The 19,953-nt window shown below is 26.0% G+C and overlaps 1 protein-coding gene across 1 annotated transcript; it reads left to right on the forward strand.

Moving 5' to 3' along the window:
• The first annotated feature begins 38 nt into the window (after positions 1 to 38).
• Positions 39 to 19,446, forward strand: LOC107454958 (F-box/WD repeat-containing protein 9). Its single transcript, XM_016072326.4, has 9 exons — positions 39 to 212; positions 388 to 640; positions 3,343 to 3,485; positions 4,946 to 5,080; positions 6,562 to 6,680; positions 11,735 to 11,975; positions 13,750 to 13,863; positions 15,466 to 15,621; positions 17,608 to 19,446. The coding sequence occupies exons 2-9, from the start codon at positions 403 to 405 to the stop codon at positions 17,692 to 17,694; spliced, it is 1,233 nt and encodes a 410-aa protein (XP_015927812.1). The 5' UTR covers positions 39 to 212; positions 388 to 402; the 3' UTR covers positions 17,695 to 19,446.
• Positions 19,447 to 19,953: the final 507 nt, after the last annotated feature.

Raw genomic sequence — 19,953 nt, forward strand, 5'->3', positions numbered from 1 at the left:
TTTTTTGCAGAAGTTGGCAACAAGAAGCATTTAGTTTTGAGATCGTTCTTTAGTTTTTTTTTCGTCTGTTATGTTTTGTGTTTGATCAAGTTTGAATTGACTGTTGTGTTTGCATTCTATTTAGGATAGAGATGTTTATATTAATTACCTTTATTTAATTAAAATAAAAATATTTTTCATAAGTAAATCTGTCATATAGCATTTATTTGTCAGTAAGTATGAAAATTAATTTTGCTATTACTTTTGTAGAACAGACTGCTGATGAAAGATTTGCTTATGAGATAAACTTAATTGCAGTCTAAGTTTTTCTGCCCCCTTTAAAAACTAATTTTTTCTTGTCTTTTGAATTTATTCTTTTCCTGATAGAAATTTATTTTGTCTTTTTAGGGTACTTTTTATGTGATGTCAAGTAAAATGGATACGAGCGAAAGTCCAGAAGATAAAGATGAATCGTTTTATTTTAAGTTAGATACCTTACCACCTGAAATTTTCTTACATATATGTTCATTTTTAAGTGCAAAATATGTTATTAATGTTTTAAGTCAAGTTTGTGAGAAGTTTAAAGATATTATAGAAAATGAATCAACATGGAGGATGAGAATTTTTGAATCATGGCCTAATCGTTATCCTCTTGTACCAGGTGTGTGAATGTTTTATCCTCTTTTCAGGTATAACTGTTGATGAAAAGTAGTATTTTTCTTCGCAGTTGCGCCCATACTTTTTGTGGAATATATCAAATTTTATTAATGTATATAAAAAATATAGGTATTTTCTGTTTATAAATAATTGAATAAAATTAAGTCAGTTTTAAATCAAAAACGATATTCTTATTTTGAATTATTTTCTGATTTCGTCAAAATAATACTTTTAAATAGCAAGCTATTTAAAAGCATTATCTTTGTTTACATTTGAAATTAAAATGTAAATTTATATTTAGTCTACAATAATATTATAATTGCTATGCTTTAAGCATTATAATGATAAACACAACTTTTTAAGTGAGAAATTTTACTCCAAACTGTTCCTTAGTATTTTTTTTCCAGATAAATTAACTACTTTTCATAATTTCTTCTTGTTTAACAGGACAATATTTAAAAACATATTGCACTGGTGGAAACAGTGTTTTTCATTAAAAACGCTGTCCTGAACTTAAAAGTGAGAAATTTTACTCCAAACTGCTCCTTAGTATTTTTTTCCTGATAAATTAACTACTTTTCATAATTTCTTCTTGATAACAGGACAATATTTAAAAACATATTGCACTGATGGAAACAGTGTTTTTCATTAAAAATGCTCTCCTGAACTTAAAAATGTAACTTAGCATTATATTCTCCCAAGCCCTTCAATCAGAGCCGGATTATACCTTTCGTAGGCCCTAGGCACAGCCGTTTTTGGGCCCTTCCCCCACTCCTCCCCTCTTTTCAAAATATATGCTAAAATTTTCTTGCATATTTTTTTTTACATTTTTATTAATATGGATTTTAATTTACAAATTTGTTTATTGAACTTTATCTGCAATTCGACAGCATAATACAAGATTTCGTTGAATCCAAAAATTGCAAAAAAGTAATATATTAGATCATAAGATTCTGCAAAATAATTTATTACCGAAAAATATTATATTTTTATTTGTATGTTCATAATTTTGTGCAAAATACACCTGTTGTTTTTAAAGCTAAATTATTTTCGCCGATAAATTTTTTTCTCACAAGTTTTTCGTAGGCCCTAGGCACGTGCCTATAGGTTAATCCGGCCCTGCCTTCAATATTTAAACTTTATCTCCTTTTCAAGAAAAGGATTTCATCAATTGATGGGAATGCATGATATGAACTTTTTTTGCTTTATTTCTCAGAAAAAGTAATACATCAAGTTTTTGGAGAAAGAAGTTTTTTTTCTATTCATTAATTAATTATTTTTTTTTTCTAATTTTATAAACCTTTAAGGAAAATGATGTGAAAAAATAAAAAATAGAAACTCTTTGAACTGAGAAAATAGAATATATTACTGAAAACAATCTTATTACAAATATTATACAATACCAAGTTCTATTGCCAGAGATCCATTTATAAGGACCATTTATTTTCTGGACCATTTTTTTAAAATCAAAATAAACAAGACTTTTTACTTTTCTTAATTTTTTTTTTGCTGTGTTCTTTGTTAGAAAAAAGTATTAATTAAAATTAAAAAATATATTTTTCTTTAATTTTCTTCTTGCTGCTTTTCTGAAAGCTAAACATTTATTTATTCTGTCACAATAAGCACACTAAAAGAGTTGTTGAATATATAAGAACAGAATTTGTATTATTTGAAATAAATATAAATATTTGGTAAGAAGAGAAAATAAATATTTGGTAAGAAGAATAAATTATGAAAATTAGCTAAGTTGAATATTAATAGTTTTCAAAAAGAACATCAGCAGATAGGATTTGTTTCTTTTAGATTATAGATATTTTCCTTAAAAAATTACTGAATTTTGTTGCTCATTTTAGATTTTTATTTATGTTTTATTAAATGAGATAAATTTACTTTAGGAATTTTTAAATGACTCATTTTTTTGAAATTATTTTTGCTTTATTATCTGCACTGCTATTTCTAAACATTATAATAGAAAAAGAAAAGGAAAAACCTATCTTTATTCATAAAAGAGAAAGTTCAAATTATCATCTTCTCACCTTTATTTTTTTTAATAATATATTTTATCATACTAAGCATTCTTTAGTTATTTAAATGTTATTCAGTCTATAAGAAACCATTGTTCTATGAAATTTATATTAATTATCATTATTTTTCTCTTCATTATTTTTTATTGAATAACGCATGTTTTGATGTTTATTTAGCTTCAGCACCTATTATCCATAAAAGTTTATTTTCCGGACTTGCCAAAGTCCCTATGAATCCGGATATGGGACTCTTTACTGTATTGTATTATTTAAAATTTGAATTCTCTATTTATTTATTACATAATAAATGGATGGAAAAATTTTCATCTTTATAAAATCTTCATTTTAAATAAAAATAATCTTTATAAAATCTTCATTCAATTTTTAAAAAAAAAAAAAATTTATATTTTTCAAAAAGGTAAAGTAAAAAACAATTTTAAAATATTTATAGCTATAGCGATAAATTTTTTAAAAAAGTAGGTCATTTAAGTTTTAATGTGTGTTGTCAATAATCAAAAAAAATTTTATAAAATCTATCTTTATTAATATTATTTAGACCAGAAAAAAAGTATGGATAAAATTATTGTGGTCCTTGTAGATAATTAAATATTCTGACGTAAATACTGTTTTTAAGCAACTAAATTTATTAAAATATGTTCTTAAAAATAATTTTGTTTTTTAGCTCCAGCCGACTTTGATTGGAAAGAAGCTTGTATAGAGAGAGAAGACCATTATGATCTTTGGAAAAACAAAGCAGAGAATATGCATTTATATCATTTGAAAGATGCTCATTTTGGATCTGTGAATGTTGTCAGTTTGCTTGAGGTATTTCAATATAATTTTTATTTTAACTGCTTATTTCTAAGTATTGTAGTTATTTAAAACTTGTAATTCCTTTCAGCATTATATTTTAGAGACTTAATTCTTAAATATTACAAATAGTTTCCGTTTCTTTTTAAAAAATAAATTTTAAAAGTTGTTTAAAACTTGATTGTTTTTTTAAATTTTGATATTAACTACCTATTTATTGACTTGTTTTGTCGAGAAATATCTATGTGTATCTATGAAAAATATCTATCCATGAGCATGTCCAGAGGTGATTGTGCTCCAGAAAAAATCGGGACTTCCGGATTTTTCCCTAACTGCGCTCAAGAAGTTTCCGGAAATCTTAGGTCCAGAAGTTTTAAGAAATCATCGATCACATTTATGTATAAAAATTCTTGTATATTTAATTTGAAATATTAGAACTAGGCCATGGCACAGAATAGATCAAGATGGCAAAAACTTATTGGGACGGCCTTGGCCTGTCATAGGCTGTAGTGCCTAAGAAGAAGAACTAGAATTTATACTAGGCATCTTTCATTTGTAAATATTTTTTCTGGTAGAATAATAAATGTGATTAGAGATAAAAATAAACTTATACATAATTATTCATTTAAATTATGCTGTATATAATTTATTTAGATTTCAATGTTTTGAAAATATCAATGATTTAAATTTATAAAGACATTATGCTTATTTAATGATTTTACTCAAGAAATTTTCCGGATTTTTGAGTTGGACTCACAATCACCCCTGCATATCTATTTGTCTCACTCCGAGGGAGGAATCAGAATACTCTTATTTGTTAGAAAATCATTTAAAAGAGCACTTAAAAAGTAATATTAAGTAAAAGTAAATAAAAAAATATTTATATTATTAAAATTTTAGAAACATCTCCCTACTCAATATTCTAAAAGATGAAATCTATTAATATCTCTGCATTACTTTTAGGGTCAGGCTTGTTTTTTTGTTTAAGTTAACTCCATAGCTGTTGAAAGATGAGAATATTATGTTAACTTTTAGTCTGTATGAAAACTTTATTTCTACTCATGCTTGAAAGATTACAGGGTCAACAGGAAAAAAACAACTTTGTTTGGTTTCAGACTTTTATTTAAAACCTGGTTTTATAATATAATTGATATTTTGATTAAATATTTATTTAAATAAATATTCTATCCTTTTTTAAAAAATATATTTAGACTTAATAAATTTGATACTGTTTTATGTCGCAGATATATCAAAAATTAATTTTTGCTTTTTTTTAAAAATTAATATTAAGACTGTTTAAATTGTAAATCTATTGTTGTACATAGTAAATCATTTACTGTGCAATCTAATTTAAAAGACAAATTCTTTTTTTTTTCAATTTGTGCTGTGTGATTTCGAATTTGAGTTGTGTAATACTGTGTATCTAATTTTTTTTATGTTTATAATTATAACTAAAGACTTTTGTTAAATTTCAGGAAGGTTCGATGTGTGCATCTGGGGGGAGAGATGGCGCTTTAAAATTATGGAGTATTTCAAGTTTAGAAGAAGAGACAAACCCTCGTGATTATCTTTCTTGTCTCATAAATTCAACTACTGGAGCTCATGGTAGTGTAAGTTACAATGAGGTTTTAATGTCAGATCTTGTGTGTACACAAATTGTATTTGCAGAACAATTCTGATGCAGCTCAAAGTCATACTTTAGTTGAGTTCTATACTAATACTGTATAGTTTTCAAAGTCTTAGTACATAAAGTAACTTTTTGTATTTTCTAGTTAATACTATATTTTGGTCTTCTAGTGGCCAATATTGCATTTATTAAGATTTTTGATATGCTTATTTTATATGTTACTCTAAATAGAGATGTTTTTGGCTGTGACAGTGTCATTCTGTGTAACTGATATGATTACTGTGAATGTGATGTATATGATACATTTTGACTGAAAAATATTCATTCTTTCATCTGAATTGCCAAAAATCAGAGCCTTTATATCAAAGGATTAAAACAAATTAATTTACAAAATCACAAAAAAGATGCTTTAACTATTCTGAGTAATAATACAGAAGTCAAAATAATCATTTCAAATAAGAATAGCTGAAAGTGGGGGGGGGGTGTCAATGATTTATTATTATGATTATAATAGGTTGTGAATTGGGAGAATAAAAATAAAATCTTTCTTATTAAATTTTTTAAAAGTTTTGAAAAAACTTATTGTAATGTTTTTTAATGGTCTAATAATAACTTTTAAAAAGATAAATTAGAGAGGTGATTTACTGTTAGAATGCATTTGTGATAAGTATAAACCTTTTATTTCCTTATCAGTATGAGTTTCATATGGCATTGCATATAATTTATTGCAATCTTTAACTGCATTATTTGATACCAAAGAAGCATAAATACAGCGAATTTGTTTTGTCCTCTATTAAACAAGTAAATAAATTATTAATTATTTTAACAAGCATAAATTATGATTTGAAAACATTTAGCAAAATATGTATCAATAGAATGAAGCTGAAAGTGTTTTCACTAGTGCATACAAAAATCTATCAACTTAAATCCTAATAAGGAAAAAATACATATTAGTTGAATTTCAAATCTCTTTTTTTTTATTATTATTATTTGTAGTCAGTTTCAAAGACTTCACAATATGTTGTTGGATGTGGTTAATATTTTGACTACTACTTTTTTTTATACTCTTTTACGAGTTAGGAAAAAACCATCATCTCTATGGAGAGAGCCTGTTTCAATCTAAGTGCATGCCATATGGATGTCAAGCTCCCAGCACGAATGAATATCAACATCATCAATTCTTTAAACAACGTTACCCAGCCTACTTTTTGCTTGCTTTCTTAAATTGTGCAAAATGAGAAAACCTAAACTTATTAAATAATCAATTATCAAGTAATGAGAATTAATGAAATGATATCTAAAAATCATTACAATTGCTCATTAAAATTGCTGTTCATATAATAAATATCTTTAAGTTAGTGTAATCTTTAAATTATTTTATGTGTACATTTATTTAAATGTTTATGAACTCTTATTACATAAACCCTTAATGATTGTGAAATAATTATCTTCAATTTATTTTAGGCTTGGCTTTGGTCATTAACGTATGACAAATCAAATAAAACATTGTACAGTGGTGGATTTGATTGCAACATAAAAACTTGGGATTTAGAGAATCCATCTGTTGTACTTAGTACTCATAGGTATCTGTTTCTATTTGTATGCATTACTACAGTTTTTTTTTTCAGACTTTCTTAAGATATCTGTTTTATTTGTTGACTAATTCACTTGCTGTAAACAATTAAACAACTTCTGTGTAAAAACAAATCCCTTTCTAATGCGGTAATACTGTTTTTCTTCTAAATTGGCTTTGTGCAATTATCATGCTTACCGCTTATAAAAATCTAAATTGTTCTGAGAACTCTTGATTTTAAAAAATACCTCTCATTTTAATAAATCTACAGTTTTAAGTACCAAAAAGACTTTAACATTTTAAATTTGAACTTCATACTTTGTAATAAAAAATAACTTTGACAAAGTAAAAAATTTATTGCGAGCAGCTGCAAACTTATTTTGGAACATGTTATGATTCCATGGTCTTAAAAGCTTTTTGGCATCCAAAAATTAACCTTTCGACAGAATTCTGCTTTAGCACACAGAGCTAAATATGCTCTAGAAACTAGAAAAAGGCACATATTCTATACTTTCTTAAATCAGAAGAATGCCCACTTTATCCTTCATACTTATACCTATCTCTATTTGTTGGTCCTTAGAGACAAGAGTTAGGTCTACTCCTGTTAACCTGAGTTGGCCGTTGATTACAGTAATCGATTACAACTGTAATTGATTACAGATAATTACAGCTATGTAATCAATTACTTGTAATCACGATTACAAGTAATCAATTACTTGTAATCGTGATTACAACTTTCAAAAATTTTGATTACAGCTGTAATCATGATTACAATTTTGATTACAGTAATCAATTACTTGTAATCACGATTACAGGTAATCAATTACTTGTAATCGTGATTACAACTTTCAAAAAATTTTGATTACAGCTGTAATCATGATTCCAAGTAATTGCGATTACAAGTAATCACAACAAAAACGATTACGAGTAATTACGATTACAAGTAATCAAAATATATGATTACATGTAATCATGATTACATGCAATTTGATTACATGTAATTGTGATTACTTGTAATCAAACTATACGATTACAAGTTATTACGATTGTATACTATAGTTAAATTTTTTATGTAAGTATTCATGTGTTTACATATTTTTATGTACATAGAATGTACGCACGCATGAACGTACAATTTGCGATTCCTATACATACAATGTATGCACAAACGTTATTTGTACGTACAATATTCATAATTATATTCTACTATACTTAATGCAATGCGCATATGCTTAGTACATATAATTATGCATTTATGATACATGTACGCATGTATGTTAGTTTGTACAAAAAGGTAATGTTTTGTATACATAGACAATGTATGTATGAACGTATATGAAAATAATGTTTATGCGTTTGCATGCTTTTATGTACTAAAGTACATATATTGCATAAGTTTACGATAATAGCACGTATATACAATGTACGTATGTATATAAAATTGTACGTATTTACGTACAATATGTAAGAATGTTATTTAAAGGTGCAATATATGCACATAGTTGCGTAAATAAAATGCGTACATGTATACATGCATATTTATATGTACATCGATATATGTGCACGCAAAGTATGTACTTATGTACAACTTACGTATGTACTTGTATAACTACATACTTTGTTAATACTTATGCACAATGTACTCATCTACATACAACGTATGCATGTACATAATTACAAGTAATGTACAAATACATGCGTGCATTTAAATGTATGTAATTACAATATACACATTGTGCATACATTAAAAAAATTTATATGAGTAAAGTTATTAAAATTTGTTTTAAAATTTATTCTAAGGCGTATGAAACTCGACCTCATATTTTTTAGAAAGCAAATGATAATTTTATTTTGAATTTCTAAATATTAATTCCACACATAAAATTTACCGTTTTTCTTACCATTTAAAAAATTTCTATGAATCATGCATTATGTTATAAAAAAAATAAATCTGTATTGTCAAACATTTCATGAAAATACCTGAAAATAATTTTTTATTCCGAGAATTTCAAAATGATATAGAACAATTAAAGCTGAAAACTAAATTTAAATATCGTTTGATTTTGTCATTTAACTTGCTTGAGTCATTAAAAGTTAACTTACATGCATTTTATTTATTGCATTGTACACATATTTAGACATAAATGTAATGTACATGTGTATACATGTAATGTATGTACGCATGTACAATGTATGTACATACATTCATGTATTGTACGTGCATATATAGTACATATGGATATGCATACATGGAACATACGTGTATTGTACATGTGTGGATACATTCATTGGACATATATACATTGCTCCATATGCATAGATAGGGATAGCATGCATGTACACATGTAAAATTTGTACGAAAGAATTATGCCCAATATATTTATGCACATGTGTACATTATATGAACATTATATGTTCATTTCATCATATGTACATTATATGAATATACATCTGTACGCTATATGTATATAGATCTGTACAATATATGCATCTCAAATGTGTGTATGTACACACGTTATGCATGTCGAATGTATGTATTAATATATTTAAAATATAAATACGCCAAATGTACGTACAATTGTACACAAATGTATTATGCATATTTGGATACATACATTGAGCATGAACATATTATGTATATGTACATAAATACACTGGACATGCATGCCATGTACATGTATACATGCATATATTGTACATCCTACAGATATATCTATATTGTACATGCATACATATATTATACTCTTCATAAATAAATTGCACATGCATGCATGGGACATACATTGTACAGACAATGTATGTATGTTCATACAAACACAAGTACTTGTATATACATGCGTACATGAACATAGATATACATTTTACATACACAAATATTTGCATAAAATGCATATATTCATTGTGTATAAATGTACATGTCTACATTGTTTGCACATACATATGTAATTATTATCTATATACATACATAAATATATTTTATACCTACAATATAAGTGTATGTACATGTGTGTGAAACTGAAATGTCTGAACATATGCACTAGATAAAATCATATGTACATACATTTTAGTTACATTCATTTGTATGTATACAAATACGTACAAAATGCAGTACATGTTAATACGTGCAAAATGTATCATTATAAGATACATTCTACTATCTACTGTAAAATATAATCATTTATAAGAATACAATAGTCTTGTAATCGTGTATTTAGATTACATGTAATCAAATTACATGTAATCATATATTTTGATTACTTGTAATCATAATTACTCGTAATCGTTTTTGTTGTGATTACTTGTAATCGCAATTACTTGGAATCATGATTACAAGTAATTGATTACTGTAATTGATTACTGTAATCAAAATTATAATCATGATTACAGCTGTAATCAAAATTTTTTGAAAGTTGTAATCATGATTACAAGTAATTGATTACTGTAATCGACTATATAATCATGATTACAGCTGTAATTAAACTTTGTAATCACGATTACAAGTAATTGATTACTGTAATCAATATTGTAATCATGATTACAGCTGTAATCAAACTTTTTGAAAATTGTAATCATGATTACAAGTAATTGATTACTGTAATCAAAAAATGTAATCGATTACATTTTTGGCCAACTCTGCTGTTAACACACATGTTTCTAAAGCTTGAATAAAATTCCATATTAATTTTTATTTCACCTGTTTTTATTTATGTTTGCCAATTTAATGAAGTAAGTGCTTGTTTGATTTTCACAAAGGTATTTAAGAAATTGGCCCATTCTTATTTGAGTTAATTTTAAAAGTTCGTGAATGTTTGCTCACCTATATGTTACCTGAACTTTTTTTTTTTTTTTGGCATAAAGTATCATGAACAGAACAAACCTATTTATTAAAAGAAAACTTTTCTTAACACCCAAAGGGATACAAATCAGTCCTGTATGTATAAAAAAGGATATTGAATACCTTCTTTAATTTATTTTCATTATATTCCAGCTCCTTTTATCTCTCTATTGATTGTTTAACTATAATCTTTTAATGTCACCAAGAAATGCTAACACCTTTATCCTCGTTCCTCTTATTTCTTGGTTACTGAAACTTCTTAGCTCCTGTTTATAAATTAAAAGAAGAAAATTTTGAATTATAGAGGATATAATGGACCAAGAAATAAAAGTCTGATCTTTTTATTTGTAGATATTATTTATAAAAAGCTGACAGAGATTTGTTGAAGGATGGCTTTGAAAGTGACTTATGTTATAATCTAGTGACTCTATTCGAAGCTAAAAAACAAGTTCAGTTACCATGTTTTTCATACCGGGCTGAATTGGCATTTACTTACTGCATAAATATTAATTGTGTTAGTGCAGTGTGTTGTAAATTTCAGCCTTTTTCTAAAAACATTTATTGTTCATATTATTTGAAGAGGATTGGTGGAAAAAGAAGCTCAGTTCATGTGTTTATCTTGTTCTAAACACAGTTTTGGCAGTATAAAGCTAATAAAATTAAAAGTCTATCAAATTGTTGGAAAAAAAATCTTTAAGTATTTTAAACTCATTTTTATTGCATTTTTTAGTTTATTTTCTTTTTTATTTATTTATTCTTAATTTATTTATTTGTTTTATTTTTAATTGTTAAAAAATTAGTCAAAGTCTGTTTTATCCTATCTGGAATCAGTTTTTCCATTAAAGAAATTTTGCTAAAAAAATTTCTTAATTTCTTAAAATTTCTTTAAAAAAAAGTTTGTTTTTTTTAATTTTCAAAAAGTCTAATTTGCCTTATAAATAAAGTAAAAAATGTGCCTTAATTAATAGAAACTTCGTTTTTAAACCCACAAAGCCAGCAGCATTAGTTCAATTTTATAAATAATTAGTCACTTGCCATATCAGCCATTAATCATTCTCTGGAGTATTTACCATGAAAATTTTGAGTGAAAATAAAAATTTCTAAAAATTATTTTCAATGCATGGATGCTTTTCTTAATTATTATTTAAAGCTCTAAGCTTCATTTTCATGTAATTTTCATTTTATTGACAAAAAAATTATTCTTAATTTTTTAAATTTTCTTATTTTAGTCTTTCATCCCCTATTTTGTGTCTGGCATACTCTGACAATAATTTAACATCTGGATGCTATGGACGTAGTGTAAGCCTATTCGATCCCAGAACTAATCTTCAACCAGTTTGGCAGCATATACATCATCAAAGACCAGTTATCTGTATAGTTACTGATGATAAGCATGTAATATCTGGAAGTGAAGACAAGAGTATTATTGTGTATGACAAATCAGCTCGTAAAGTTTTGAAGACCATAAATGTAAGTAATGTATATTAAACTTTTTATTATGTGACAATTTCAAAAAACAATTTCTTACATTTTCAGTTTATTTCAAATTACTAAGTAGACATGGTGCATGGTGTTTTTTAAAAGTGCTTAAAGGTGCTTATTTTCGATTTTCATTATTTAAAAGCCCTTAAAAGTGCTTTGCCCATTGGGTGTTTTTAATAAGTGCTTAATTTTTCCTTTTCGAAAATGAGAAATTTTTTCTTTACAATGTCGATTTAAGCCACTTATTGTGCAAAACCGTGCTTTTCACATTGTTCTATTTAACATTATTTGCAATTCATTCAGCAATCTATTTCAACGTACCATTGGCCCATAGCATATGAAAGCACCAATCATTTTACATGTTTGATGAAATACTTTTGAGTCCGTATGTGCTTCTACTGAACTGATTTCGGTGAGGTTATTGCCTTCTCGCGTGTAACTCTGGTGCATTTTACAAGATATTCTCAATTTCAGACTTCATTTCCCACCCTCTGATATCGAACCGAAAAATCTCTTGATCATTTTATAATAGCTAATATAATCAAGAAAAGAGTTCTTTGTCAGAAACTGGTTATTTTCTCATGATCATCTAAGTCTTTGAAAATTAATTTTGCAATTTTTTTTAATGTATATAGTGAAAAATATTTTTTGAGTGCTTAAAAAGTACTTAAAAGGTGCTTATTTTTTGTTGAAAGATTTGGTTACGCACCCTGGTAGATTTAAAGGACTATTTTTTCAAAATATCAGTCATTGGGTATAAAGTAAAAAAGACAGAGAAAAAGAGTAAAGAGGGTTATTATTATTATTTTGAACTTACATGGTTTTATTGTTAAAGTAAGCTTTAAAAATAACATTTACTCTAAAATCTAATTAAGAAAACTTAAATAAGCATTTAAAATTATTAAGTTTTTGTTCTTACAGTGTAAAATTAACTATCTAATTCCTGTTGATCCATAAATCAGTTTCTCATTGCAGCAGCAGCAGGTATCTAGCTATACATAAGCTTATTTTATTAGTGGCACATCAACAAACGACATTGTTAAAACATTGTAATGACATATTAGGAATATTAAATAGATTCATATATCTTGATTGTCATTAGCATAAAAATAATTAAAAGTTTTAAAAGTGCCAGGTAAAGGTAGGTTAATAAAGAAATAATTTGACTATCACAAGCATTTAATGAGCATGAATCAGATGTTACCCAATACCCGCTCTTCTTTTTTTTAGAACTTTGTGTATATTGTATTTATTGTAAACACTATTTTGTGATTCAAAGATACTGGGGAAAAAGTTACAAATATGTTTCTTGTTAAATTAACGGTTTAAGCTTTATGTTCTTCTATCCATTAAACATGTTTGCTTTTGTTCTTTGTCTTTATGTTCTTCTATTCATTATGCATGTTTCTAAAATTCATTAAACGTGTTTGCTTTTTTGAGTTCTCATCATTTTTCAAACCAAAGTCACACTAACAAACTTGCACAAAGAACTTCCTGACTTTTGACAGCTTTTGACTAATTAATTTTTTTCTAATATTGTTCTGTTATAGAATATTCAATGTAAGTTCAATTCAATGTAAAACAAATTAAAAATAAGAATGTAAAAAAACTTAAATTGAAACTCAGATTATAAAGATATAAATATACTTTTGACTATGTATAAATTATTGGTATTGCATAATTAATAATATTATAATGTTAAATTTTTAATCGTGTATGTTTAAAAATAATGTTTTATGCTAATGTTTTTCATTTTTTCCAGCTTGAAGGTTTTCCTCTATCAATGTCATACGAATATGGACAGCTACTTGTTGGTGATGTTTTAGGCTCTATCCATGTCATTGATCCTGTCAGTGGAAATTTTGATCTATTGAAAGTAGGTTATTCTTCATTAATTTTATTACTCTGTTTTTTATTAACACTTTTTTTTATGTATGTAAGAGTCGATTTGCACACACCCTAACTAGGCTTGCTTAAATTTCTACTGTAACTTTGGGGCTGATGACTATGCAAGTTTCAATCATTTCCCGATTGCTTCTTGTTAGATGTATTTTATTTTATGACCGCCGTTGAATAGTCGACCCAATTTTTGGGTTTACGACTACTAATGTTCAACTCCGTAGCCTTGTAATTTTGAACCAATCCAGAAGACAAGGAAACTCCTGGATCGGTACCCCCAGAGGTATTGATTTGTTATGGGAACGTGGAGGACTTTGAGACTCGACAGATTTAACGTGCATCAGTTACCATTTACTACACGGGGAGTCTTCGACCGGCGGGGACCGAACCCACGAACTCTTGGACATGGGCCCGGCACCCCACTGACCTGGCTATCCCGGCCTAGTAGCGACAATTTAATTTTACATAGATAAACTAGCAGCGTTACATTACAGACTCAAAGGATGGAATGTTAGATGTATTGTGATATTGTGAAAATGTATTGTCAATCTTATTTACAACCACTTTCTCATTAGTTAGAGCACTCTAATTTTAAATTGAGCTTTGTGCTAGTTGAAAATACAAGTTTCAAATGTTTTCTAACTGCAACAAGAATTTAGCATCATTTTGTTACTAAATAAAATTTATTCTCACTCAAACTTTTGCTCACTTTCTATTTGAAAGTAGAGTGATTTAATCTCCCTAGGAAACACTGTTCACAATACATGTTTCAATCATTTTCTGATGGCTACAAGCAGAAAATTTCTGTACTCAAGTTTTTAACTACTTTCAAACTAATTAGAGTGTTCAAATTTCAACAATAAATACAATATGTTGTAATATTTTAATTTCTAACAAAATTTATTTTAAAAGCACTTTTTGTCTATTTTTCAACAAGTTTAAACTAATGGGCACAAGACTAAAAAGAGAATATTACATTAAAATTAAAATTTTAAAAACTGCATTTTTCAAGTAGACTAAAAAAGAGAAAATAATTCTATTTCATTAAACCTAAAATGAAGAATGTATAATTTTATGATAACTTCTATCACCACCAAAAAATATCTCCACTTTTTTTCGAAAGTGATAGAACTTTTATTTTTGTTTATGGATGTGACAGAAAATGTAACTATTTTCTCCTTTTAAAACAACATGAAAAACATAGTGTTTAAAAATTTTATTTGCTATAGTTTCTTATTCTTTATTATTTTAGTGTGCTGATATATTTTTCTCATAGCTTATTTTTATCATGGTTATTCTTATGGTAAATAAGATTCAGTAAAGAAATCCCTATAAAAATTTTAAGTTTTTAGTAAAATATTAATTCCTTTAAAGAATTAGAAAAATTTGAGATTTTTAATAATGGTAAATTTATCTTTTAATTTTGTATATCTAAATGTGATCTGAAGCAGCACTCACAATAATATCTTTATAAATTTCCTTATTGTCTTGCTGCTTTACAATTTTTTGTTTGATATCTTGCTTAATTTTTCATTATTTTATTTGAGTGTAAAAATGTCCTTTCTTTTTTCTTTAATAGAGTTACGAAAGTGGTCACAAAACAAAAATAACTGGAATTCAACATTCTTTAGGATCAGTTATGACATGTTCAACTGATAAAACTATTCGAGTTTTGGAACCTAGTGAAAATCCATCTATAATTACGGTTTTAAATGTTGGCTCAGAAGTATCCAAAGTATGTACAAATAACATAAAGCATTATTACCTATCTACAAATAATGTTGTTAAAGTTTGATTAAATCATATTTTAAAAATTATTTTGTTTTTCAAAATTATTTATTTTAAGTCCAATTAGTATTCGATTTTATAATACAGCTCTGATAATGCACATTTATTTAGCAATCTTTGTTTAAAAAATAAACAAGTTTTGTTTTGTATTTTAGCTATTACAGAATTTATATATATATATGACGAGCTAAAGTAATGCACGCAAAATAATGAATTCCAGTAGAAATTTAAGATAACTAATATTTTTGAAATAATATTATATTTTTTAACTTATTGAATTATTATTGTTTTTATTTAATAGCAAAATAATTAGTTAATTTTTTCTTTCTTACTTCTTTTTCTAAAGTCTCTTTCAATTTAGATTTTTTTGAAATATTGTTATTTTTATGTTATGTTATTTTTTTGTGTTATACAAAATAAGAGAGATACATAAAAATTTAAAAAATGTAGAAATAATGCAGGCGAGTGTCACAAAGTTTGTATTTTATGGTTTTATCATGATTTAAAAGTCTTAATAATTAAGAATATTTTTACTCATTTTATTATCTGTATTTTACTCAAAAGAGATAGGAACATAATAATATTCAATACTAATATACTGTTATATATAATATACTGTCAATAATATACTGCCAATAATATACTGTTAGTAGAGAATCCGTTATCCAGAAATCAGAAAACCAGAACAAAATTCAACATATTTTCCCGCCATTTTTTTAAAAAAAATTTTAATTTTTCCTAATAAGATTTTAGGATTTTTCTGTCTTTTTTGAAAGATGTTTACCTTACCATCATTTTGGAAATAATCATTAGTGTCATCGTTTTTTCTTCTTTTTAAGATTATTTCCAAATATTAATTTTTTTAGTTGGGTTTAACAATAAAAAAAACGGCTTTTTGTAGTGATTCACAAAACCGGAAAAATCAGTTGTCCGGAATAGCAATGGTCCCGATCGTTCCGGATAATCGGTTCCCTACTGTAATATTCAATATTCTCTCAAACTTCATAACTGTTTTACTACATTTGAGTAAAGCATATGTTCCAAATTCTTAATTTTTCTCATTTAAAAAAAAAAAAAAAAAAATGATGCAGCGCTTTCTTAAAAAAAGTTACATATTTCAGTCAAATATTTTTGGGAAATTATTTAATATGTTCTTAATACATTTACATTACTTATTAGTAAAAACAGACAATAAAATTAGTTGAAACCAACAGTTTAGCTTAAAATTTTACAAAAAGTACCTTTTTGAGATATTAAGTAATATTATTTATATTTTCCACAGTAAAATATAATAAAAAACAACTTTGAGTAATTACAAATCCAAATGAAAAACTTGTTTTTTTTTTTCGTTCCATCCTGTTAGGTTCCATCTCATGCTAGACTTAAATATTTAACATCTAACCTGATATTAAAATAATATATAAATGTAAAAAAATAATTTAAATAATTTTCCAATTTGCAGACATATGGGGAAAGTTAGTCTGAAAAACCTTCTAGCATTTTTAATTTTTGCAAATATTAAAATTTCCATTAGTTACACAAATAAATAAATGTCTCATCTTTTGATGTAACTTTTTTTTAAAGTAAAGCACACTAAAATCAGCTAATAGGCTTTAATGGTTAAATTTGCATAATCATGCGATTTTTGTTCTATAAGTGTTGATTACTGTATATTCTATATATTTTTAAAAATCAATCTATGAAGTCTGAAGATAATGAGTGATTGACTACACCCAATACTCTTTTTATCAATAAAAAAAATCTGTGCAAAATAAAACTCTCGTTGTATGTAAGAAAATCTTGAAAAATATCTTGCTGAATGACAATGTAGGATTAAAAAGATGTATCAAAAAGGGATATCCAAATGTATAAGCAGTTTATTATTTAAAAAATATAACCATCTTGCTAATACCTCTTTTTATATTTTCTTTAGATATCTGCTTATAAAACAACATTAGCTAGTGCTAATACTGATGATTCCATTTCAATATGGTTACCTAAAGAAGAAGAAGAACTATGAAGTATTAATGTTCTTCTACTTATTATGACTGTTTTCTGAGTCTTTTTAACTGGTCTCACTTTTCCATAAAAACTTATTTCACTTATTTAACAATGTGTGAAAATCACACAAAATAATGAAAGAAATCGATGTTTTCTGTGTAACATTATTTCTTTCTGATACTTCCAATTTTATTTATCTAAAGTTTTTAAACACTGTGATTGTACAATTCTTTTGTACATTACTTATATAAATAATTCAAATCTATATTATTATTTAACATTTTTTTACACCTAGTTTGCTTATTGTGATATTTATATGCTTGAAGTTTGTGTTATAACTTTCATTTTTTATTTTAACATAGTTTACTCGAGGCAATATTTTAAGTGGTGGTCACTGTTTTGGATATACAAATAGTTATCTGTGATTCTCTAGTAAATAAATTTGGATCAATATATTTGGATTCAGAATAAACCTTACTTACGGATTGCAAAGCATGCAATTTTTGTTAATCATTTTTCAAAATTAATTATTAAAACAAAAATGAGTGGTTTCAAAATCACTAATAAAGAAACAATATTTTTAGTGTTTGTATCAATAATTTAAAAATTTTATGCATTTTACATTTTTTTAAATGATTCTTAGTTCAAAATGAAATGTGCTTTTTTTTTTGTTGTAAAAATGGTTTGTTCTTTCCGGGAAAGATTTATTATACAGTAAAGCAATTTTTATATGTCTTTCAGAGAACCGATGTGGTTCGACGTATAAATTTTACAACCTATAACTGAAAAGTAAACAAATAAATTGAAATTTTTCATAAAAATAATTCTAATAACTTACTAGCATTGTTAATTTTGCACTTAATATTATTAATATAAAAAACAATTGAGAAAGTAATTAAAATAAAACTTGTTATCTTTTAATAAAATTGTTTTACTATTGTTTTGATTTATAAAAATACTTGCAAATCTGTGCTCAGAGACATTTTACAAATGAAGTTCTTTTTGAAGAAAAAATGCAAACTGTATTGTCAGTACAAAACTGTATTGTCAGTTTTTCCTATTGTTGTGTTACTTTTTACTCTTCTGAAGTTGGAAGGAGAAATTCCTTTTCAGTACCTCACTTAGAAATTCTGGAATCCAGGCCAAATATTTATATACTTCACAAAAAAGGCAGGAAAAAACAACGCATAAATGATAATTTATGTTTGTACCTATTATATAAATGATAATTTATGTTTGTACCTATTATGTAAATGATAATTTATGTTTTATAAATGAACTATTTTAACATTGCTTTGAAAATGAAGTGGGACTGCAAGAGATGACACTTATACAAAAAACGTATAAAAAAAGACTTTACTGTATTTCAAAATTTCGTTGTTAAAAATGTTTTGTTTTACAAAAATGGATTAGACATTGTTTGTGAACGCAATTTAATAATTTTATTTTAACTAAATTTTTTTAACTTTTTTGTCGTAAGTTTCAAGTTTTACTTACAGAAACATATTTTTATTAGAGCATTATATATTTTTTTAAACATAAAATAAATACAAATGTACTTTACTTCAAGAAAAATGCTTATAAAATATAACTTTATGGTGCACATCTTTAAAGAATTTTATGTTCTACATTCCAGTCTTCAAGACTAAATATTTAATTTAATTCCCTGCTTTCTTGAGCATTTATTTGCATTTTATTATGTGTTGATAATAAACACTTTGTACTTGAAAATTTGATATAATTTATCTAAAATAAAGAATATTTATTTCCAGTTGTTTTATCCAATTTTTTTTAATGTTGGTTTACTTTGTTAGTTTAAATAAACAAGAAATTTTAATATAAAATATGTTTCCTTCCGTGAATTGTTATCAAATATGTAAATTTTTACTAAGAAAATCTATTTAATTACTCCATAAGTGTTAATGTATGAAAAAGTGATAGTTTGCTTTGGAATACTGAAACTTTTTTTCCCTTAGAATTTTATACTAATAAAGTGGTTAAATGAGCAATGATTGCAATTTTTTTTCTAAAAGGTTTTATTTTTTTAAATATAATCTCATGCAAAAAGCATCAAAGTTTTGTTGAATTGGTTATCTATTTTTTATTAATGCATTAGGTGTCCAACTATCCAATCTAATTTGGCAGAGAGATAGGACGGATAGCAAAAAAGCTGGAAAGGCTGCAGTTCCATTTCCTACCTCCTCTCCCATGTAATTAAAAATACATATTATACATCTTAAGATAAACGATTAACGCACAGAAACTTACTATTTATTAA

This window comes from Parasteatoda tepidariorum, chromosome 2 (genome assembly GCF_982258835.1).
Source record: "Parasteatoda tepidariorum strain Cologne lab strain chromosome 2, Ptep-v5.0, whole genome shotgun sequence".
Lineage (NCBI taxonomy): Eukaryota > Metazoa > Arthropoda > Arachnida > Araneae > Theridiidae > Parasteatoda > Parasteatoda tepidariorum.

Coding starts and splice junctions, on each gene's coding strand:
- LOC107454958 (XM_016072326.4), top strand. CDS start 403: ATGTCAAGTAAAATGGATACGAGCGAAAGTCCAGAAGATAAAGATGAA. Junction 641..3,342: donor TCGTTATCCTCTTGTACCAG/GTGTGTGAATGT, acceptor TTTGTTTTTTAG/CTCCAGCCGACTTTGATTGG. Junction 6,681..11,734: donor GTTGTACTTAGTACTCATAG/GTATCTGTTTCT, acceptor TTCTTATTTTAG/TCTTTCATCCCCTATTTTGT.